Here is a 24,128-nt window from a genome sequence, read left to right as displayed (position 1 = left end):
AAAGATTCAACTCAGAGATTAAAGTGTGGAATGTTCTGGATGAAGAAGACTAGACAGCTAGCCAGGATGCTAACTGAAGCACCAGAAAATGCAGGAAATTACACGAGATGGCAGCATTTCTACATCTAAGTACAGCTGATGATCACCTAACTACCAAGCTGCCTCAACAAACTAGTTCTGTTTAAAGATTACCTGCAGTTAATCCCACTAATGTGGCCCAGTTAGAACTAAGAAAAGCTAACGTTAGCTTGCTTAATTTTTCGGCTATCATTGCAACAGAGGAGTTTTATTGGAGAACAGCTGTTTGACCAGCAGGAAGCAACATGACATCATCTCTTCTCCATAAACGTGATCTTTATGGATTCCCTTCGCTTGAGCTGAGAGACTCATTCTGGGATGTTAGCTTAGCTTAGCTAATCATTTCCACTATGTTTAAATTGGCTGAAAAACATTGATCCATGTGGTCCAGTTAACGGACAGCTGATCCAGAACCACGTGGACTACATCTGTAAAAAATATCCTGGAGAAACTTTTCCATAAAGCAAGAAGTGTAAATCAGGAGACAGATTTTACTGGGAAACATCCGATTATCAGAGGGTTTTCCAGGTTAGTGTCCTCAGTGTTGTCATTTTCCTGCTGCTGGTACTAATTCTATCCACTAAGGCCACTGTATCACGAAATCAGAAGAATATCAGCTTTCCTAAAAGAAGTTTCATGCAGAGAAGTCGAGCAGCAGGCAGACAGCGGCATGCCGGCTATTTTACGCTTTCAACATTACATTTTAATATCAGCTTCTAAAACTAAAAGATGTTTTTAATCTCTACAAAACAAATTCAAACTTCAGAATATGCACGTACAGATCTGTTTTAAAGGTGGACACTAACAGCTTCAGCACCAGGTAGAGCTAGCTGCTGCAGCCGAGGATCAGACCGCCGGGTCCCCGCCTTCAGCCACCGCCCAGCTGCACCTGACCCCTACAGGTGGGGTGCAGTGCGGGTGGTGAGCCCACGGGAGGGAGGCCCATGTCACCCTTACAGGCTAAGCCCGAACGGGCCCCATGGGCAAAGGCTCGGCCACCAGGCGCTCGCCACCGTGCCCCACCTCCAGGCCTGGCTCCAGAGGGGTCCCGGTAACCCGGTCCATTGTTTTTACTCATCATATGGGTCTGTTGAGCCACACCTTGTCTGGAAAAACGTTTCATGGAAAGTTAAAGATCCTGAAACTGAGTCGAAAATGAATCTGACAGTTATGTGACGTTATGTGAAGGTGAGGTGGATAAAATAACTGGAACCCAGTCCGGAACTTCTTCACAGGCAACAGCTGACAATCACTTTTTATTAAACTGGATCACAAACACAAGCGCTCCTCTACGGAAACATTTTCAGTGTTCGGGAGGAATTCAACCACTTTCAGGTCACCTTGTTTCAAGACCATTATCATCTAAAGTTTTCTTCTACATATTCGACTAATAAGAAATAACATCATCCAGCAGAGATGATGATGTTTTTAGTTCAAGCGTCTGCAGCATGCAAAGCTCGCTCCTGGAGTGATGCGTGGTTTGTGGTTCTGTCTAAACTCATGTTTTAAACACCGTCACCTGAAGGCTTGGTTCCAGTTTCCCGACACATTGTTCCATGCCAGTTAATATTTAAGTGTTTACAACAATCACAAGAGCAGAAGGTAACCATGATAGCACGTGTCCACTAGATTTTATGCATCGTTTGTATCACTAACATCATAAAATACTGTTTGTGAGGCCACTCAGCAGATTAGACCGACGGACACAAACAGCTCTGACACTATCCCAGAAGTGGATGAGATTCATTTCCAGAGGACGGATTCATTCTGCTTTCCAAGATAAAACCGAGAAGGACAAGAAACGCTGGACGCTAGCTGCTATTGCTAACAGAGCAGCAGGTTTGTTTTGACATCATCAAACTGGTGAGACCTGATAGGAGCATCTTCACTCACGTCACACAGCCACAAACCAGATATAAACCAGTCAAACGTTTGGACGCACCGACTCACCCAGTCAGAAGGAATGACTGGTGTTTGACTCACGACCACACACTGAACAGACACAAACCAGATGTAAAACTAGAGTTGATTCCAGATTCTTGACTTCACAGGCCTGAAAAAAGATCAGATCAATGAACGTGGGCTAAAACAGAGAGAAATCCACCAGCAGTGACTAACGTGAAATGACGCCCGTGCTCTGAAAGTACATACGATTTTTCTGAAAGGGCTGAAATGTTAGCCGTCTCTGACCTTCACTGACAAAATGGGAAACATTTTCATCATCTGAGGTATGCGCTCGCTAACAGTTAGCAAAGTTAATGTAACCATGGCCTGAACATCCAGAGCTGCTGCTCTGTGGAAGCTGCTGCTGAGGTTTCCTCCTCCATCACACCAGCCGTGGAAACTTCAAACTGTTCACCTGGACTTTCTACGGCTGGCACCGAAGCTTCCCTCTGGTGGATCTAACCCGTCCAGGTGCAACAGAGGGGTAAACTGCAGTAAAGAATTTCTCTCCAGGAAACTGGTGGAGAAAGTTGTGAAATCAAACCTCATGTTTTAGTGTTAATCATATTTCTTCGGTTACAAGTATTTGGCTGAACCGAGGATAGTCGTTTTGTTTGGTTCAGGAATCATGGAAACAGACAGTTTCAGGAGATCAAGCAGAAACAAAGATTTATAACAATTTGGACTGATGACCAAAAGCTAGATCTGAGAATTCATGAGAAATGTGAATACATGTGACCCAACCAGTGCCTGGACCCAAAGGCTCAGAAACATTAGTGTGTAATGGCGTCACATCTGTTTTTGTGAGGATGTTCCAGTATGAAATCAGTGTAGTGAAGAACTTCAGGGTTCTGTTTGAGACTCGGATCACATCAGGATTGGAATAAAATGTCCAAGGAATGCATGTTAGAACTGCTGGTCCTCAAGAAGACAGAGACGTGAGTGTGTGTGTGTGTTATGACAGGATGTCCAGTGTGACAGCTCCTTTCTGCTTCTTCAGGATGGCGACCGCCTGCTCGTGTGTTGCCCCCTGCAGACTCTCTCCGTTAACTGCCAGGATCTGATCTCCACGCTTCAAACGACCATCCATTGCCGCCGCCCCCTGAGACACACACAGGACGGGACTTATAAACAGTGTCATCTGCATCATATCTGACATTTACCTTCACCCATGTTGGATGTGGACAGGTTCAGTTACAACCGGCAGAGGTCCTGATATACTGCCTAGTGTTACACCTCCATTTGAATGAACATTAACAATAAATACTGACAGAGTAAGATAACACTTCCACCCTCAGGCCACACTGAGAATGACAACACTTGAATCTGTAATAATCCTAACCCTAGCTAGTGTTACATCTTTCTTCTATCCAGTTTGAACCAGTCTGATCAGATTCAAACTGAAATATTTACATGGAAGCTGGATAAACTGATAAATCAGTTGTGTTTACGTTAGGCAAAGATTTAACACTTAAAACTCCATACCGCTGTCTATACGCCTGTTTTTTAAATTTTACATAAACCAGTCTGTAACAGCTTTTAATCCCAGTATAAACCAGTCTGTAACAGCTTTTAATCCCAGTATAAACCAGTCTGTAGCGGCTTTTAATCCCAGTATAAACCAGTCTGTAGCAGCTTTTAATCCCAGTATAAACCAGTCTGTAGCAGCTTTTAATCCCAGTATAAACCAGTCTGTAGCAGCTTTTAATACCAGTATAAACCAGTCTGTAGCGGCTTTTAATCCCAGTATAAACCAGTCTGTAGCGGCTTTTAATCCCAGTATAAACCAGTCTGTAGCGGCTTTTAATCCCAGTATAAACCAGTCTGTAGCGGCTTTTAATACCAGTATAAACCAGTCTGTAGCAGCTTTTAATCCCAGTATAAACCAGTCTGTAGCAGCTTTTAATACCAGTATAAACCAGTCTGTAGCAGCTTTTAATCCCAGTATAAACCAGTCTGTAACAGCTTTTAATCCCAGTATAAACCAGTCTGTAGCGGCTTTTAATCCCAGTATAAACCAGTCTGTAGCAGCTTTTAATCCCAGTATAAACCAGTCTGTAGCAGCTTTTAATCCCAGTATAAACCAGTCTGTAGCAGCTTTTAATACCAGTATAAACCAGTCTGTAGCGGCTTTTAATCCCAGTATAAACCAGTCTGTAGCGGCTTTTAATCCCAGTATAAACCAGTCTGTAGCGGCTTTTAATCCCAGTATAAACCAGTCTGTAGCGGCTTTTAATACCAGTATAAACCAGTCTGTAGCAGCTTTTAATCCCAGTATAAACCAGTCTGTAGCAGCTTTTAATACCAGTATAAACCAGTCTGTAGCAGCTTTTAATCCCAGTATAAACCAGTCTGTAGCAGCTTTTAATCCCAGTATAAACCAGTCTGTAGCGGCTTTTAATCCCAGTATAAACCAGTCTGTAGCGGCTTTTAATCCCAGTATAAACCAGTCTGTAGCAGCTTTTAATACCAGTATAAACCAGTCTGTAGCAGCTTTTAATCCCAGTATAAACCAGTCTGCAGCTTTTAATCCCAGTATAAACCAGTCTGTATCAGCTATTAATCCCAGTATAAACCAGTCTGTAGCAGCTTTTAATCCCAGTATAAACCAGTCTGTAACAGCTTTTAATCCCAGTATAAACCAGTCTGCAGCTTTTAATCCCAGTATAAACCAGTCTGTATCAGCTTTTAATCCAAGTATAAACCAGTCTGTAGCAGCTTTTAATCCCAGTATAAACCAGTCTGTAACAGCTTTTAATCCCAGTATAAACCAGTCTGCAGCTTTTAATCCCAGTATAAACCAGTCTGTATCAGCTTTTAATCCCAGTATAAACCAGTCTGTAACAGCTTTTAATCCCAGTATAAACCAGTCTGTAAACGCTTTTGATCCCAGTATAAACCAGTCTGTAGCAGCTTTTAATCCCAGTATAAACCAGTCTGTAGCAGCTTTTAATCCCAGTATAAACCAGTCTGTAGCAGCTTTTAATCCCAGTATAAACCAGTCTGTAGCAGCTTTTAATCCCAGTATAAACCAGTCTGTAGCAGCTTTTACTCCCAGTATAAACCAGTCTGTAGCAGCTTTTAATCCCAGTATAAACCAGTCTGTAGCGGCTTTTAATCCCAGTATAAACCAGTCTGTAGCAGCTTTTAATCCCAGTATAAACCAGTCTGTAGCGGCTTTTAATCCCAGTATAAACCAGTCTGTAGCGGCTTTTAATCCCAGTATAAACCAGTCTGTAGCGGCTTTTAATCCCAGTATAAACCAGTCTGTAGCAGCTTTTAATACCAGTATAAACCAGTCTGTAGCAGCTTTTAATCCCAGTATAAACCAGTCTGTAGCGGCTTTTAATCCCAGTATAAACCAGTCTGTAGCGGCTTTTAATCCCAGTATAAACCAGTCTGTAGCGGCTTTTAATCCCAGTATAAACCAGTCTGTAGCAGCTTTTAATACCAGTATAAACCAGTCTGTAGCAGCTTTTAATCCCAGTATAAACCAGTCTGTAGCAGCTTTTAATCCCAGTATAAACCAGTCTGCAGCTTTTAATCCCAGTATAAACCAGTCTGTATCAGCTATTAATCCCAGTATAAACCAGTCTGTAGCAGCTTTTAATCCCAGTATAAACCAGTCTGTAACAGCTTTTAATCCCAGTATAAACCAGTCTGCAGCTTTTAATCCCAGTATAAACCAGTCTGTATCAGCTTTTAATCCAAGTATAAACCAGTCTGTAGCAGCTTTTAATCCCAGTATAAACCAGTCTGTAACAGCTTTTAATCCCAGTATAAACCAGTCTGCAGCTTTTAATCCCAGTATAAACCAGTCTGTATCAGCTTTTAATCCCAGTATAAACCAGTCTGTAACAGCTTTTAATCCCAGTATAAACCAGTCTGTAAACGCTTTTAATCCCAGTATAAACCAGTCTGTAGCAGCTTTTAATCCCAGTATAAACCAGTCTGTAGCAGCTTTTAATCCCAGTATAAACCAGTCTGTAGCAGCTTTAAATCCCAGTATAAACCAGTCTGTAGCAGCTTTTAATCCCAGTATAAACCAGTCTATAGTAGCTTTTAATCCCAGTATAAACCAGTCTGTAGCAGCTTTTACTCCCAGTATAAACCAGTCTGTAGTAGCTTTTAATCCCAGTATAAACCAGTCTGTAGCAGCTTTTAATCCCAGTATAAACCAGTCTGTAGCAGCTTTTAATCCCAGTATAAACCAGTCTGTAACAGCTTTTAATCCCAGTATAAACCAGTCTGTAGCGGCTTTTAATCCCAGTATAAACCAGTCTGTAGCAGCTTTTACTCCCAGTATAAACCAGTCTGTAGTAGCTTTTAATCCCAGTATAAACCAGTCTGTAAACGCTTTTAATCCCAGTATAAACCAGTCTGTAGCAGCTTTTAATCCCAGTATAAACCAGTCTGTAGCATCTGTTAATCCCAGTATAAACCAGTCTGTAGCAGCTGTTAATCCCAGTATAAACCAGTCTGTAGTAGCTTTTAATCCCAGTATAAACCAGTCTGTAAACGCTTTTAATCCTAGTATAAACAAGTCTGTAGCAGCTTTTAATCCCAGTATAAACCAGTCTGTAGCAGCTTTTAATCCCAGTATAAACCAGTCTGTAGCAGCTTTTAATCCCAGTATAAACCAGTCTGTAGCAGCTTTTAATCCCAGTATAAACCAGTCTGTAGCAGCTGTTAATCCCAGTATAAACCAGTTTGTAGCAGCTTTTAATCCCAGTATAAACCAGTCTGTAGCATCTTTTAATCCCAGTATAAACCAGTCTGTAGCAGCTTTTAATCCCAGTATAAACCAGTCTGTAGCATCTTTTAATCCCAGTATAAACCAGTCTGTAGCAGCTTTTAATCCCAGTATAAACCAGTCTGTAGCAGCTTTTAATCCCAGTATAAACCAGTCTGTAACAGTTTTTAATCCCAGTATAAACCAGTCTGTAGCAGCTTTTAATCCCAGTATAAACCAGTCTGTAGCTGTTTTTAATCCCAGTATAAACCAGTCTGTAGCTGTTTTTAATCCCAGTATAAACCAGTCTGTAGCAGCTTTTAATCCCAGTATAAACCAGTCTGTAGCAGCTTTTAATCCCAGTATAAACCAGTCTGTAACAGCTTTTAATCCCAGTATAAACCAGTCTGTAGCAGCTTTTAATCCCAGTATAAACCAGTCTGTAGCATCTTTTAATCCCAGTATAAACCAGTCTGTAGCAGCTTTTAATCCCAGTATAAACCAGTGTGTAGCAGCTTTTAATCCCAGTATAAACCAGTCTGTAGCAGCTTTTAATCCCAGTATAAACCAGTCTGTAGCAGCTTTTAATCCCAGTATAAACCAGTGTGTAGCAGCTTTTAATCCCAGTATAAACCAGTTTGTAGCAGCTTTTAATCCCAGTATAAACCAGTCTGTAGCATCTTTTAATCCCAGTATAAACCAGTCTGTAGCAGCTTTTAATCCCAGTATAAACCAGTCTGTAGCATCTTTTAATCCCAGTATAAACCAGTCTGTAGCAGCTTTTAATCCCAGTATAAACCAGTCTGTAGCATCTTTTAATCCCAGTATAAACCAGTCTGTAGCAGCTTTTAATCCCAGTATAAACCAGTCTGTAGCAGCTTTTAATCCCAGTATAAACCAGTGTGTAGCAGCTTTTAATCCCAGTATAAACCAGTCTGTAGCAGCTTTTAATCCCAGTATAAACCAGTCTGTAGCAGCTTTTAATCCCAGTATAAACCAGTCTGTAACAGTTTTTAATCCCAGTATAAACCAGTCTGTAGCAGCTTTTAATCCCAGTATAAACCAGTCTGTAGCTGTTTTTAATCCCAGTATAAACCAGTCTGTAGCTGTTTTTAATCCCAGTATAAACCAGTCTGTAGCAGCTTTTAATCCCAGTATAAACCAGTCTGTAGCAGCTTTTAATCCCAGTATAAACCAGTCTGTAGCAGCTTTTAATCCCAGTATAAACCAGTCTGTAGCAGCTTTTAATCCCAGTATAAACCAGTCTGTAGCATCTTTTAATCCCAGTATAAACCAGTCTGTAGCAGCTTTTAATCCCAGTATAAACCAGTCTGTAGCAGCTTTTAATCCCAGGATAAACCAGTCTGTAGCAGCTTTTAATCCCAGTATAAACCAGTCTGTAGCAGCTTTTAATCCCAGTATAAACCAGTCTGTAGCAGCTTTTAATCCCAGTATAAACCAGTGTGTAGCAGCTTTTAATCCCAGTATAAACCAGTTTGTAGCAGCTTTTAATCCCAGTATAAACCAGTCTGTAGCATCTTTTAATCCTAGTATAAACCAGTCTGTAGCAGCTTTTAATCCCAGTATAAACCAGTCTGTAGCATCTTTTAATCCCAGTATAAACCAGTCTGTAGCAGCTTTTAATCCCAGTATAAACCAGTCTGTAGCATCTTTTAATCCCAGTATAAACCAGTCTGTAGCAGCTTTTAATCCCAGTATAAACCAGTCTGTAGCAGCTTTTAATCCCAGTATAAACCAGTGTGTAGCAGCTTTTAATCCCAGTATAAACCAGTCTGTAGCAGCTTTTAATCCCAGTATAAACCAGTGTGTAGCAGCTGTCAGACTGGGAGGTAAAATGAGGTAAAATGAATGTATGAATAGATTTAGCAGCATAAAAGTCGACCAGAAGAAGAAAGCAGAATTTATTACTAACAGAACTTTGTAGAAATAACACACAGATCAACAGTGACCAAGCCATGAACCAGGAAGTCTCTGTAGCTGACACACAGAAATACTGATCTTTACCAAACTCAGCATGAACTGAGCTGCAAGCAAATATTCGTTCTAGGTTACAATACGCCTCTCCCCCTAGAACACTGAAACAATGATCTCCGCCCAGTACACTGACTTGATAAAAGTCAGTACAGTCAGAACATGTGAGGACCTTCCAAAGCGTCTCCTGGGCCTGTAGGCTAAATTCAACAGCAAACTGGCTATTGTTAAAGATTCCCATTTCTGGTCATTTTTTACTGTTTGCATTACATTTTAACAGACCCCTCCTAGGGATTTTGTCCTATTGGTCTGAAACTAAGTGGGAAGGAGCTTAAGACGCTTGTGATTAAAAGATATGAAAAGTTTTGTTTGTCCTTGACACTGAACCCCACGTTGCCTCCCAATGTGTCTGTCGAGGTAAGAGTGTGTGTGAATGTGAAATAGTGTAAAGTGCTTTGAGTGGTCAAGCTGACTGGAAAAGTGCTATATAAGTACAGTCTGTTCACCATTTTACCATATACCATAGATCACCTAAAGTCTAGACTATCCATCACAGCTGTCCTACACATTCCTGGTTAAATTAAAGTTAATAATAAAATCATGTGCAGAGAGAAACCATCAATTAGTTCATGAAATGGTTTAAACTACCTCGATCCAATAAGCTGACGTTCACATGAAGCATCTTTATACTGATAAAAACACTGATGCTCCATGTAAACGCAGCTACTGCTCAAAATGAAGGCGAAGGGTTGGAAGTCCAGCATCATGTTCTGGTTCTGACCTTGCTGAAGATGGTCTTAACATAGATCGGCAGGTCTCCATGTGGACTCCCGAAGCCTCCGACGATGCTGAAGCCGAGTCCCTCTGAGCCTTTCTCCAGACTGATGCTGCGGGGCTGTGGACCCCTGGGGAGGAAGGAGGTCAGGTTCAGGTTCTGGGCTGAACTTCTATCATTAAATTCTGTGTGTGTTCTCACTCTGGGTCAGCTGTGCTGTTTGCTTCGGTGTTGGCTGACAAGCCACAGCTGCTGGATAGACTCTCCACCTGAGACGTGATGGCACTGATGTTTGTGTCCGCCACCACCTGAAACACATAAAGACAAACACTGAAACCACGAAGTTCCTCTCATTAAGTCAGAAAAGTCGAGCTGGATCGGTTTCTTGTTGGGAAGCTGTGCCTTGGTCCAGTGCTTGGTCCTGCATGAACTTGATGAGGAAGGAGCTGGTGGACGTGCTGAAGGAAAAGCAGAGCTCTGTGAAGGTGGTGAACGTTCTGGAGAGTTTCAATAATCACAACAACATGCAGCAGAGCTGGTAAACCCTTCAGAGTCGCCACTATCCACCAAATCTGAATGCAGACTGTCCAGCTGCATCAAGGATTTCTGGACAACAACCTGGACAGAGAAATCTGAATGAGGCCTCCATCTGCTGCAGGATGATAAGAGCTTCATTAATGCTGCTGCTGTCAAATTCCCAGCATGCAACAGTCAGCCTGCTGGACGACACTGATAACAGAACTCAATCATCCATGTGCCAATAAAATCATACTGAATGCTCTGAATGTCAGAAACTGATCCAGAACTCGAGTCCAGCTCAGTCCAGTTCTCCCTGTAGAACCAGAAACACAAAGCTATCAGTCTAATCCATTTCCTCAACAACCACCAGAACTGTATGTTTCTGAACTTAACAAAAAGATCAAAACTGAACCGATGAGAAAGAACTGAACCGATGAGGCAGAAGAAAGATTATTAGTGATTATTGGTGATTATTGGTGATTATTAGTGGTCAGGTACACAGAGCGTTTTACCTGTAGACTGATGTTTCCATAGCTGTTCTTCAGAATGGTTACCACCTCACTGTGAGACAGACCATCCATTGACTGACCGCTGATGCTGACAATTCTGTCGCCCACCTACACACACACACGCCCACGCACACACACACATACATACACACACACACACACACATCACGTTTATGGAAGTGGACCTTCAAAGTAGAATCAGGACATTTATCCTGTGGACACAGGAAGAGGAGCAGTTGCTTTATCCAAGATAACCAGGATGAAGATGTAAACTAATAGAAACTAAAATGAGTTAATCCAAAACCAGTTTTTATGAAGTCTGTTTTCATAAAAAAGTCAGTAATTAAACATGTGATACTAACAGGTGAATGATGCATGCTAAAGTTATTAACCAGGTTAATAAAGCATGCTAAAGTTATTAACCAGGTTAATAATGCATGCTAAAGTTATTGACCAGGTTAATAATGCATGCTAAAGTTATTAGCCAGGTTAATAATGCATGCTACAGTTATTAACCAGGTTAATAATGCATGCTACAGTTATTAACTAGGTTAATAAAGCATGCTACAGTTATTAACCAGGTTAATAAAGCATGCTAAAGTTATTAACTAGGTTAATAATGCATGCTAAAGTTATTAACTAGGTTAATAATGCATGCTACAGTTATTAACTAGGTTAATAAAGCATGCTACAGTTATTAACCAGGTTAATAAAGCATGCTAAAGTTATTAACCAGGTTAATGATGCATGCTACAGTTATTAACCAGGTTAATAAAGCATGCTAAAGTTATTAACCAGGTTAATAATGCATGCTAAAGTTATTAACCAGGTTAATAAAGCATGCTAAAGTTATTAACCAGGTTAATAATGCATGCTACACTTATTAACCAGGTTAATAAAGCATGCTAATGTTATTAATCAGGTTAATAATGCATGCTAAAGTTATTGACCAGGTTAATAATGCATGCTAATGTTATTAACCAGGTTAATGATGCATGCTACAGTTATTAACCAGGTTAATAAAGCATGCTAAAGTTATTGACCAGGTTAATAATGCATGCTAAATTTATTAATCAGGTTAACAATGCATGCTAAAGTTAATAACCAGGTTAATAATGCATGCTAAACTTATTAACCAGGTTAATAATGCGTGCTAAAGTTATTAATCAGGTTAATTAAGCATGCTAAAGTTATGACCAGGTTAATAATGGATGTTAAATTATGTTATTGAATGTTATTGAATTTCCCTTTGGGATTAATAAAGTATTTTTCATTCATTTCATTAAAGTTATTAACCAAAGTAATGATGCATGCTAATGTGATTAACCAGGTTAATAATGCATGTTAGTGTTATTAACCTGGTTAATAATGCATGCTAAAGTTATTAGCCAGGTTAATAATGCATGCTAAAGTTATTAACCAGGTTAATAAAGCATGCTAAAGTTATTGACCAAGTTAATAAAGCATGCTAAAGTTAATGACCAGGTTAATAATGCATGCTAAAGTTAGTAACTAGGTTAATAATGCATGTTAAAGTTATTAATCAGGTTAATAATGCATGCTAATGAAATTAACTAGGTTAATAATGCATACTAAATTTATTAATCAGGTTAATAATGCATGCTAAAGTTATTGACAAGGTTAATAATGCAGGCAAAAGTTATTAATCAGGTTAATAATGCATGCTAAATTTATTGACCAGGTTAATAATGCATGCTAAAGTTATTAACTAGGTTAATAATGCATGCTAAAGTTATTAACTAGGTTAATAATGCATGCTAAAGTTATTAACCAGGTTAATAATGCATGCTAAAGTTATTAACTAGGTTAATAATGCATGCTAAAGTTATTAACTAGGTTAATAAAGCATGCTAAAGTTATTAACCAGGTTAATAATGCAGGCTAAAGTTATTAACCAGGTTAATAACGCATGCTAAATTTATTAATCAGGTTAATAATGCATGCTAAATTTATTAATCAGGTTAATAATGCATGCTAAAGTTATTAATCAGGTTAATAATGCATGCTAAAGTTATTAACCAGGTTAATAATGCATGCTAAACTTATGAACCAGGTTAATAATGCATGCTAACGTTATTAAGCAGGTTTATAATGCATGCTAAATTTATTGACCACGTTAATAATGCATGCTAATGTCATTAACTAGGTTAATAATGCATGCTAAAGTTATTAACCAGGTTAATAATGCAGGCTAAAGTTATTAATCAGGTTAATAATGCATGCTAAATTTATTGACCAGGTTAATAATGCATGCTAAAGTTATTAACTAGGTTAATAATGCATGCTAAAGTTATTAACTAGCTTAATAAAGCATGCTAAAGTTATTGACCAGGTTAATGGTGCATGCTAAAGTTATCAACCAGGTTAATAATGCATGCTAAAGTTATTAACTAGGTTAATAATGCATGCTAAAGTTATTAACCAGGTTAATAATGCAGGCTAAAGTTATTAACCAGGTTAATAATGCATGCTAAAGTTATTAATCAGGTTAATAATGCATGCTAAAGTTATGAACCAGGTTAATAATGCATGCTAACGTTATTAATCAGGTTTATAATGCATGCTAAATTTATTGACCACGTTAATAATGCATGCTAATGTTATTAACTAGGTTAATAATGCATGCTAAAGTTATTAACCAGATTAATAATGCATGCTAAAGTTATTAACGAGGTTAATAATGCATGTTATTGTCATTAACCAGGTTAATAATGCATCCTAACGTTATTGACCAGGTTAATAATGCATGCTAAAGTTATTAACTAGGTTAATAATGCATGCTAATGTTATTAACTAGGTTAATAAAGCATGCTAATGTTATTAACTAGGTTAATAATGTATGCTAAAGTTATTAACCAGGTTAATAATGCATGCTAAAGTTATTAAACAGGTTAATAATGCATGCTAATGTTATTGTCTAGGTTAATAATGCATGCTAATGTTATTGTCTGGGTTAATAATGCATGCTAAAGTTATTAACCAGGTTAATAATGCATGCTAATGTTATTAACTAGGTTAATAATGCATGCTAATGTTTTTAACTAGGTTAATAATGCATGCTAAATTCATTAACCAGGTTAATAATGCATGCTAAAGTTATTAACCAGGTTAATAATGCATGCTAAATTTATTAACCAGGTTAATAATGCATGCTAATGTTATTAACTAGGTTAATAATGCATGCTAAAGTTATTGACAAGGTTAATAATGCAGGCTAAAGTTATTAATCAGGTTAATAATGCATGCTAATGTTATTGACCAGGTTAATAATGCATGCTAAAGTTATTAACTAGGTTAATAATGCATGCTAAAGTTATTAACTAGGTTAATAAAGCATGCTAAAGTTATTAACCAGGTTAATAATGCAGGCTAAAGTTATTAACCAGGTTAATAACGCATGCTAAATTTATTAATCAGGTTAATAATGCATGCTAAATTTATTAATCAGGTTAATAATGCATGCTAAAGTTATTAATCAGGTTAATAATGCATGCTAAAGTTATTAACCAGGTTAATAATGCATGCTAAAGTTATTAACCAGGTTAATAATGCATGCTAATGTTATTAACTAGGTTAATAATGCATGCTAAAGTTATTAACCAGGTTAATAATGCATGCTAAATTTATTAACCAGGTTAATAATGCATGCTAAATTTATTAACCAGGTTAATAATGCATGCTAATGTTATTAACTAGGTTAATAATGCATGCTAAAGTTATTAACCAGGTTAATAATGCAGGCTAATGTTATTAACTAGGTTAATAATGCATGCTAAAGTTATTAACTAGGTTAATAATGCATGCTAAAGTTATTAACGAGGTTAATAATGCATGCTAATGTTATTAACTAGGTTAATAATGCATGCTAAAGTTATTAACCAGGTTAATAATGCAGGCTAATGTTATTAACTAGGTTAATAATGCATGCTAAAGTTATTAACCAGGTTAATAATGCATGCTAATGTTATTAACTAGGTTAATAATGCATGCTAAAGTTATTAACTAGGTTAATAATGCATGCTAAAGTTATTAACCAGGTTAATAATGCATGCTAAAGTTATTAACCAGGTTAATAATGCAGGCTAATGTTATTAACTAGGTTAATAATGCATGCTAAAGTCATTAACTAGGTTAATAATGCATGCTAAAGTTATTAACCAGGTTAATAATGCATGCTAAAGTTATTAACCAGGTTAATAATGCAGGCTAATGTTATTAACTAGGTTAATAATGCATGCTAAAGTTATTAACCAGGTTAATAATGTAGGCTAATGTTATTAACTAGGTTAATAATGCATGCTAAAGTCATTAACTAGGTTAATAATGCATGCTAAAGTTATTAACCAGGTTAATAATGCATGCTAAAGTTATTAACCAGGTTAATAATGCAGGCTAATGTTATTAACTAGGTTAATAATGCATGCTAAAGTCATTAACTAGGTTAATAATGCATGCTAAAGTTATTAACCAGGTTAATAATGCATGCTAATGTTATTAACTAGGTTAATAATGCATGCTAAAGTTATTAACTAGGTTAATAATGCATGCTAAAGTTATTAACTAGGTTAATAATGCATGCTAAAGTTATTAACCAGGTTAATAATGCAGGCTAATGTTATTAACTAGGTTAATAATGCATGCTAAAGTTATTAACCAGGTTAATAATGCATGCTAATGTTATTAACTAGGTTAATAATGCATGCTAAAGTTATTAACCAGGTTAATAATGCATGCTAAATTTATTAACCAGGTTAATAAAGCATGCTAAAGTTATTAACCAGGTTAATAATGCATGCTAATGTTATTAACTAGGTTAATAATGCGTGTTAATGTTATGAAGTTTTCATGGATCATCACAGACACATCACTAAGGCTGATTTTACTACAGCATCGTAGCAAGCAGAATGATGGTCTGGCAGGTTTGTTTAAAAGAATTTTCTTTCATTTTAATGCTGACAATACTTTCATCATAAACAACTCAAAGTTCATGAAAACAAACCATGTTCGTACAGAAAACTGTATCGCCCTAAATATTCAGTTAATATCATTTTGCATGCGTCCAACACAGCAGATACTCATCTCCAACAGAAATGCAGCATCTTATTTTTCTAGATATTTAGAAACAGAACGTGACACCAAGTACGTTCGCTAATGCCATGTCAACAGAAGAGTGAAGATCTGATGATGGTTTGAGACTAATTTCTCTACGAGGAGCAGAAATCTGCTGACAGCCAAAAGAGTTTTAAAGATTTCTAGCTGCAGATTATGATCATATTTACTGGTAAGATATGATCAAATTCTAGGAATGTTAGCAGATTTTAAACAGTAATGTGCAGAAGATCATCCTGAAGAGTCGGCAGGATACATAAAGCCAAGTTTTTAAAGGAAGGATGTAGATACACATTTACAAAACCAGAAAATTAAGCCGGGCATGAAGCAGATCCCTGAGAAACACCTGTGGCTACTACTCACCTTCAGTTGTTTTGTCTTGGCAGCAACTCCACTGGCCTTAATCATGGCAATGAAGATGGGGATGTCACCCAGAGGGCTGCCCTTCCCCCCCGCTATACTCATTCCGAGGGAGTCGTTGACACTCTGAGAGCGGAGACAAAGAGAAAAGGAGGTAGGTTTATGTGTCAAAACACATCCGCTCACTGCCTCCTGTTTACCTCAGAAATATACATTCATAACAACGTTCATCTCTCTATTAACCCGTACTGTTAACAGGCTAACTGATCCTCCTGCTCAGTAACCCACAACTTCTATCCAACCGGGCCTGGAATGAGTTTGCTTCTTTTTTTACCGACTACATCCAGAAAACCAGGCAGTCAGTCAGTGCTTCCATGCCAGGGGAGGACATATGTCCCTGTGTCCACTCAGAGACATGAACACCAGGACACACTTTTCTCCAGTCAGTCCTAAAGACCTGGATGAGATCCTTGTCCATCTGAAAACCACCACTTGCTGTCTTGACGTCCTGCCAGCCGGGTTTTTAAGAAGGTTTCAGGATGCATGGCCTTAGATATTTTCCAGGTTGGAAACACGTCTCTGCTTTCAGGCGTCTTCCCTCAGACCCTAAAAACAGCCGTCATCAGAAACCTGGGAGCAGTCCTGGACTCAGACCTGGAAGTAGTCCTGGACTCAGACCTGGGAGTAGTCCTGGACTCAGACCTGGAAGTAGTCCTGGACTCAGACCTGGAAGTAGTCCTGGACTCAGACCTGGGAGTAGTCCTGGACTCAGACCTGGAAGTAGTCCTGGACTCAGACCTGGGAGTAGTCCTGGACTCAGACCTGGGAGCAGTCCTGGACTCAGACCTGGAAGTAGTCCTGGACTCAGACCTGGGAGTAGTCCTGGACTCAGACCTGGGAGCAGTCCTGGACTCAGACCTGGAAGCAGTCCTGGACTCAGACCTGGGAGTAGTCCTGGACTCAGATCTGGGAGCAGTCCTGGACTCAGACCTAGGAGCAGTCCTGGACTCAGACCTGGGAGCAGTCCTGGACTCAGACCTGGGAGCAGTCCTGGACTCAGACCTGGAAGCAGTCCTGGACTCAGGCCTGGGAGTAGTCCTGGACTCAGACCTGGGAGTAGTCCTGGACTCAGATCTGGAAGCAGTCCTGGACTCAGACCTGGGAGTAGTCCTGGACTCAGACCTGGGAGCAGTCCTGGACTCAGACCTGGTAGTAGTCCTGGACTCAGACCTGGAAGTAGTCCTGGACTCAGACCTGGGAGCAGTCCTGGACTCAGACCTAGGAGCAGTCCTGGACTCAGACCTGGAAGTAGACCTGGACTCAGACCTGGGAGTAGTCCTGGACTCAGACCTGGGAGCAGTCCTGGACTCAGACCTGGTAGTAGTCCTGGACTCAGACGTGGGAGCAGTCCTGGACTCAGACGTGGGAGCAGTCCTGGACTCGGACCTGGATTTTAGCAGTTATATTAAGACAGGTGTGAAGTCGGCCTGTTATCAGTTAAACAACATCTGAAGGATTAAAGGATTGATGACTCAGCAGGATTTAGAAAAACTGGTCCACATTTATCTTTAGTAGACTGGACTACTGTAATGCTGTCCTCACAGGTCTCTCTAAAAAGTCCATCAGACACCTGCAGTTAGTCCAGAACGCTGCTGCTCCAGACCTCACTAAGACCAGAAAAGTAGATCCTAGACCTCCAGTCCTCACTAAGACCAGGGACATAGATCCTAGAACTCCAGTCCTTACTAAGACCAGGAAAGTAGATCCTAGACCTCCAGTCCTCACTAAGACCAGAGACGTAGATCCTAGAACTCCAGTCCTTTACAAAGACCAGGAGACTAGGTCCTAGAACTCCAGTCCTCAGATCTTTACAATGGCTTCCTGCTGCTAGTTTACAAAGACCTGAATGGTTTAGGACCAGAACCCATTTAGGATCTTCTGGTTGGTTATGAAGCAACCAGATCCCTCAGGTCATCAGGGTCTGGTCTACTTTCTGTTGCCAGAGTCAGAACTAAATATGGAGAGTTCAGCTTTTATGCTCCTCACATGTGGAACAAACTCCCAGAAACCTGCAGGTCTGCTGACTCAGCAGTTTTACATCAGAGTTAAAACTTTTCTATTTGCTGCCTTTTATCAGAACAACTGTTAATTCCCCACACTGGAACTTTATTTCTGGCTTTTATCTGGTTAATTTTAGCTTTTTTCTTTCTTTTTCTTTCATTTCTTTTAAAGTTGGTTTTTAGAGCAAGAAGGTCAGCCCGACCTTCTTGCTCTTGAGTTTTGATTTGCTGTTCTGCTGCCGGGGGAATCTGGGTTTATTTTCCACCTGGTGTGGATAGCTTTGAAGCTTTGTTCGGGGCTGCGTATGATGACCGGCTCACATTTAAAGACTGAGCGCCATGAGAAGCAAAGCGGCTGATTTTACACTTTAGTGACTGGATGTGGTGAGTGATGGAAAGAGAGCTGCAACGGAGAATGTCTGGAATGTGGAACATCAGCAGAACCTCAGATTATATATTAACTCTGCTGCTGACAGCATCAGTAACACCTGGATGGAAGATTAACAAAAGTGTAAGACAAGGTTACCCTGATGATCTCCACCGTCCGGATACCTGCATTCACACCTGCAAACAACCAAAGACAACACCGATCAATTGTCTTCAGCAATTAATAATCAGAATCATCAAGAGCCTCAAAGCGTCTACCAGAAGAGGAAGTGATGTCACTGCTGGACTTGGTGTTGTTGTTGAGGGGGAGGGTGGAAGTGGGTGGGTCACATGCTGCCAGGGTCTGAGGGAGGGGCGGAGCCACAACACCTGTGCTGTTCCTGCTGATGACGCTCATCTGAGAGAAACAGAGTTTACTGACCTCAGAAAGATCAGAAGTTAAAGAAATCCACAAAGATGTTCCGGCTCATCAGAACCAGGTCCAAAACGTTCAGTAAGTACAGCAGACCAGGTCCCAGCAGGAGGACACACCTGGCTTCCCTGTGAGCTGTGTCTGGACGAAATCCAGGAAGCAGCTTTGAGTCGGCCGAGCTCCAACAGGACGGGGCCCCGAGCACACTGCAGGACACACACACACACACACACACACACACACAATCAATTAAAATCAGCTGACACAACAAATCAGAAAAAATTCACAGATTCCCTCAAACAGCTGAAACAGGGGACACTGGGAAGGGATCAGGACTCCAGTCCAGAACCTGGACCTCCTCTTCTCAGCCATGATGTTGTAATGTAGCAGAATGTGGTTCTGCATCGTCCCTGGAAAAGTCTGGAAGGTGTCGGACCAGATCATCATCAGCTGTTTGCAGGGTCCGACGTTAAGGTTTTTTCCTACTTGCCCTGCTGGGCAAGTACTTCTCAAGTCTACTTGCCCCATCAAAACTCTTACTTGCCCTGCCTAAGAGGTCTTCTTTCTGGCAATGTCATGCAAACTTTTGCTCACGAGTTATATCTTACTAAAATACATTTCCTGTTGACTGTATACAACACTACACAACACTTCTTCCTTCAGAAAACAGTATTTATTTTATATGTCATTACAGTGACATGCATTGAAAAACATTTTAACAAATAATACAATTCCCGAATAAGGGGTCAGAAAGAAGTATGTGTAAGTGTAATACGTTACACCCTCCATGCCCTGTCTGAACATGTGAGCCACCTGTTTAATGCCCGATCACAGTTAAAATCTTGCACTGAAGGGCCTTCAATAGCCAAAAACATCAGCTTGGCCAACATTTTAACAGATAGCTGGCTCCTCCAGTCAGATTTTATTCTTTTCATTGCACTGAAGCCACGCTCACATGCTGCAGTGGACAGTGGCAGGACCAAGACCAACTCCACCACCATCAGGAGGTTGGAGAAAGTCTTTTTTTAGAATGTCGTTTTAGCGACATGATAAGCAGTGGTAAGACATTTTTTTATCTGGTTGTGGCTCTCCACATACAGTTTTTGGACACAACGGTCCATCGGTCCGGGAACAGTCCGGCGTCTCAACACAAGACAAGTGTGGAATGGATTTAGCATGGCTCTCCAGGTTCTGTCTTCTGTAGCTGAAGTTTCCGCGGAAAAAAGATCCGTTTCTGTCGGCTTTGGTTGGGAACGCTTTACAGACCGTGCAAAACATACCCGACAGTTTTTCGTCATATTCTACCCACAAATAAATGTCCTTCCACGAAGGCAGGAAAGTTCTCTTTCTTTTTATGCTTGCATTTCCCTCTCGAGCTCTCTGCCGTGTTACGTCAACAGAGACACCCAATCAAAATCAGCAGCACATAAATAAAAAAAAACAGCTCACACCCCTCGTGTGACAGACATAGGAGACAAAATAGACAATAGAAAAAAAATCGAAGTGGGTACTTGCCCGGCAGCGATTTTTACTTGCCCCGGTCAATCGGGCAACCGTTAATGTCGGACCCTGGTTTGCATTAAGATCAGGTTTTAACTCGAGCTGAAGAAACATCTGGACTTCAGTCGGCTGTGAAGCCAAAGATGGAGGGAATGACTCGGATGTCTCTGACTTCTGTACAGCGGCTCACCTTCAGGGTGGCGGCCACCGATTCCTGGGAGGCGTGTCTCGTGTCGTCTCCATCGATGGACAGGATCTGGTCTCCCTGCATGAGTCGGCCGTCCAGCTCAGCGGCGCCCCCTCTGACCACCTCCGAGATGAACACGCCACTGCCGCTCCTGACACACACACACACACACACACACACACACACACACACACACACAGAGGGAGGTTGATCTGTGCGTTTCATGTCAAAGCGCTTCACTCAAAACTAATTTAGCGGGATGCAGAGGAAGCATTTAAACGAACATTAACTTAAAAAACTGAAGACAGGAGACAGAGGTCCAGTGTGAAACACGAACAGATGATAAAAGCCGACTCTGGGAAAACAAAGGAGGCCGGACCCTGATGACCCTGACCACCTGGGGGACCAAGTTCATAACCATCCAGGAGATCCTGAATAGATGTTGGCCCTAAACTACTCAGTCCAGACAGGAAGTAAAGATCTGAGGTCTGGAGTTCTGGGATCCAGGTTCCTGGTCTTAGTGAGGTCTGGAGTTCTGGGATCCAGGTTCCTGGTCTTAGTGAGGACTGGATCAGCAGTGTTCTGGACTAAGTGCAGCTGTCTGGTGGACTTTAGGGGGACCAGTATGGACTGAGTTTCAGTGGCCTTGTCTACAAAAATAAAAGCTGAAAATCTGCTGAGTCATCAGTCCTTTACTCCTCCAGGATTTTTGTTCATTTTTCTAAACGTCCTTTCAGCCGGTGTCCCACATTTTTGCATTAACTTTTCTTCTTAGTCCAGTTTTTAAATCCTGTCTCTGTCCCTCCGTTTGCTACCTTCATGGCCAAAACTGTCCACACATATAAACTGCTATAAAATCCTCAAACATCAACATATCTTTTAAAACCAGTCATTTAAGCGACTTTCGTCCTGCTGAATCAAACATTCAGTCATGTTTAGGATTTTAACCCTTTAAATGCCAGATCGAATGATTTTCTGCCTCATTCACGACAAAAAACACAAAAACCGGAATTATTTTCCATATAATGAATATTCGAGGAGTGGGCGTCTGGTGGTGATTAGTTGTTTGCATGTCAACAAAATTGATTTGATTCCGTTTGTATTTGTATGTAATGTCAGAAACTCCCTCTGGGGACCCTTTAAATGGTCTTGCACAGGAAACGTGTTCTGCATATAAACCTGCTTTGGCAGGAGGTACGAAGTGATTTTCATTTGTCATAAAAAGCAAACAGAGGACGGCAGAACGAAAATCCCATCGCTGAGTCCAGCAGACGGTTTAACAGGCTGCACTTGCCTTCTTTAGTTGTTTGTCATCACCTCAGCAAGTGGGAGCATGTAGATGCAGTCTGAACCCACCCTGACCCGTCAGGACCAGTCCGGACCCGTCCGGACCAGTCCGGACCCGTCCCAACCCGTCTCCTTCCAACAGAGAACTAACTCAAACTGTTGTGTTTGTTTTAAGGCGGACCTCTTTCCTTTTTTTTTTTTTTTTTTTTTTTTTAACCTGTCTTGTCCAGCATCGTTGCAAACAGAATGATTGTCTGGCTGCCGTCTGGTGCTGGGCAATTTTACTCTATCAAGCAGGGATTTATACTACATGTATAAAGTCCCTCTTGATGACATGAGAAACTTTATTAAATCAGACTCTTAATGCTGGACTCGACCGGAGGGGACAGAGAGAGAGAGAGAGAGAAGAAAGTAGAGAGAAGAGGGAGGGGAGAGAGAGGGACAGAAAGGGTGTGGGGAGTGCGGGTGGGGACTTGAAACATCATACAGAAGACCATGTAATCCATACTACTTACAACATATATAGCTACGATCATCCTAGCCAGTAGGTCATTACACAACTAGTTGATAATAGTAACAATAATAATAATAAGAGTAAGAGTAATAATAATAATAAGAACAGAAATAAAAAAAAAAAAAGGAAAAAAAAATATGATAATAGATATAAGTGAAACTGCTGTATTCAAGAACACGCGCAGAGAAACCTGTGTGGATGTGTTGGAGAACTCGGCCACACGGCGACGCAAAGACTGTGTGGAGACGTTCAGGAAGGAGTGACCATGCAGAGTGATCATGCAGATGCCACCTCACTTGAACAGAGGCCAGAGTCAGGCCAGCGGTCCCGAGACCCAGGCCACCAGCCCCCCCGCAGGCAACAGATCCCGACCGGTCCACAGAGACGACCACTCGCCCGCCCAGGAAGGCAGCAGCAGGAGACCCCAGCAGGAGCCGCCCCGCGGACACAGGGCACCGGCCCCGGCGGGCCGAGGCCAGCAGTCCCCGACCCCCCCGGGCACCGGCCGCCCGGGACAGACGGGGCAGAGGGCCCGGGCCCAGGAGCGCAGGGACACCCCCCCCCCCCCACAGGCCGAGGGCCAGCACGCCACCCGGGGGGACCCGGCCCGCCCAGACGGCCACCACCAGAGGCCAGCCCCACACCCCAGCGCCCAGCCGCACGCCCCGAGAACCAGACTGCCCCCCCCCAGACCAACACACACACACACAAACACACACACTCTCCTTCCACTCCTCCATTCATCCTCCCACGCATACACCATTCAACCCTCACATACTCTGTCCTCCCACACACACACACCATCCTTCCACCATCCATCCTTCCACACACACACCATCCTTCCTCCCACACACTCACCATCCTTCCACCATACACTCTCCCACACCTACCCCATCCTCCCACACACACATCATCCCTCCACCACTCATCCTCCCACACATACACCATCCTCCCTCTCATACACCATTCATCTACCTTCACACCTCCCACACACACACACACACACACCATCCTTCCACTACCCATCCTCCCACACATACATCATTCTCCTACACATACACCGTCCTCCCTCTCCTACACCAAACATCCACCTTCACATACCCCATCCTCCCACACACACACACCACCCCTCCATCACCCACTCTCCCAAACATACACCACTCCCCCACACACACACCATCCTCCCTCCCATACACCATCCATCCTCCCGCACACACACCATCCTTCCACCATCCATCCTCCCACACACTCCCCCATCCCTGCACCATACATTCTCCCATACATACCCCATCCTCCCACACATACATCATCCCTCCACCATTCATCCTCCCACACCCACAGCACCCCCCCTCCCACACACCACGCATCCACCTCCACACACCCCTCCCTCCCACACACCATCCCTCCACCACCCATCCCCCCACACCCACACCCCTCTCCCACCCACACCCCCCCCCCAACACACACACACACACACACACACAAACACCATCCCCCCACCACCATCCTCCCGCCACCCCAAGCCGCGGGGGGACAGCCCCAGCCAGGAGGCGAGGAGACACGAGCCAGGCCCCCACCCCCCCACCCCGCCCCCGCCCCCCACTCCCCAAAACAGCACCTTCCCCCCAGGGCCAGCAGCCAAAACCCCCCGGGACAGCCCGCCTACGCCCCGGGCCAACGCGACAGGCCACCCGGCCCGCCCCGCCCCCGGGCCATCCATGGAGACAGGGGCGCTTGAAGAC

At 41.9% G+C, this 24,128-nt stretch overlaps 1 protein-coding gene across 1 annotated transcript in view; it reads right to left on the bottom strand.

The window, feature by feature from the left end:
* Positions 1 to 262: 262 nt before the first annotated feature.
* patj (PATJ crumbs cell polarity complex component) overlaps positions 263 to 24,128 on the bottom strand; it is a 115,216-nt gene continuing 91,350 nt past the window's right edge. Inside the window, exons 40-48 of the mRNA XM_042006703.1 lie at positions 20,589 to 20,736; positions 19,018 to 19,104; positions 18,745 to 18,883; positions 18,626 to 18,663; positions 16,043 to 16,165; positions 10,553 to 10,657; positions 9,723 to 9,829; positions 9,528 to 9,651; positions 263 to 3,124 (exon numbers count right to left, since the gene is read on the bottom strand). Of these exons, the coding sequence (XP_041862637.1) occupies positions 2,978 to 3,124; positions 9,528 to 9,651; positions 9,723 to 9,829; positions 10,553 to 10,657; positions 16,043 to 16,165; positions 18,626 to 18,663; positions 18,745 to 18,883; positions 19,018 to 19,104; positions 20,589 to 20,736 (1,018 nt within the window). The 3' untranslated portion in view covers positions 263 to 2,977. The remainder of the gene's footprint in view (positions 3,125 to 9,527; positions 9,652 to 9,722; positions 9,830 to 10,552; positions 10,658 to 16,042; positions 16,166 to 18,625; positions 18,664 to 18,744; positions 18,884 to 19,017; positions 19,105 to 20,588; positions 20,737 to 24,128) is intronic.

This window comes from Melanotaenia boesemani, chromosome 14, assembly GCF_017639745.1.
Source record: "Melanotaenia boesemani isolate fMelBoe1 chromosome 14, fMelBoe1.pri, whole genome shotgun sequence".
NCBI lineage: Eukaryota > Metazoa > Chordata > Actinopteri > Atheriniformes > Melanotaeniidae > Melanotaenia > Melanotaenia boesemani.
The sequence above is the reverse complement of the archived record's forward strand: the minus strand, read 5'-3'. Positions and strand labels throughout refer to the sequence as shown.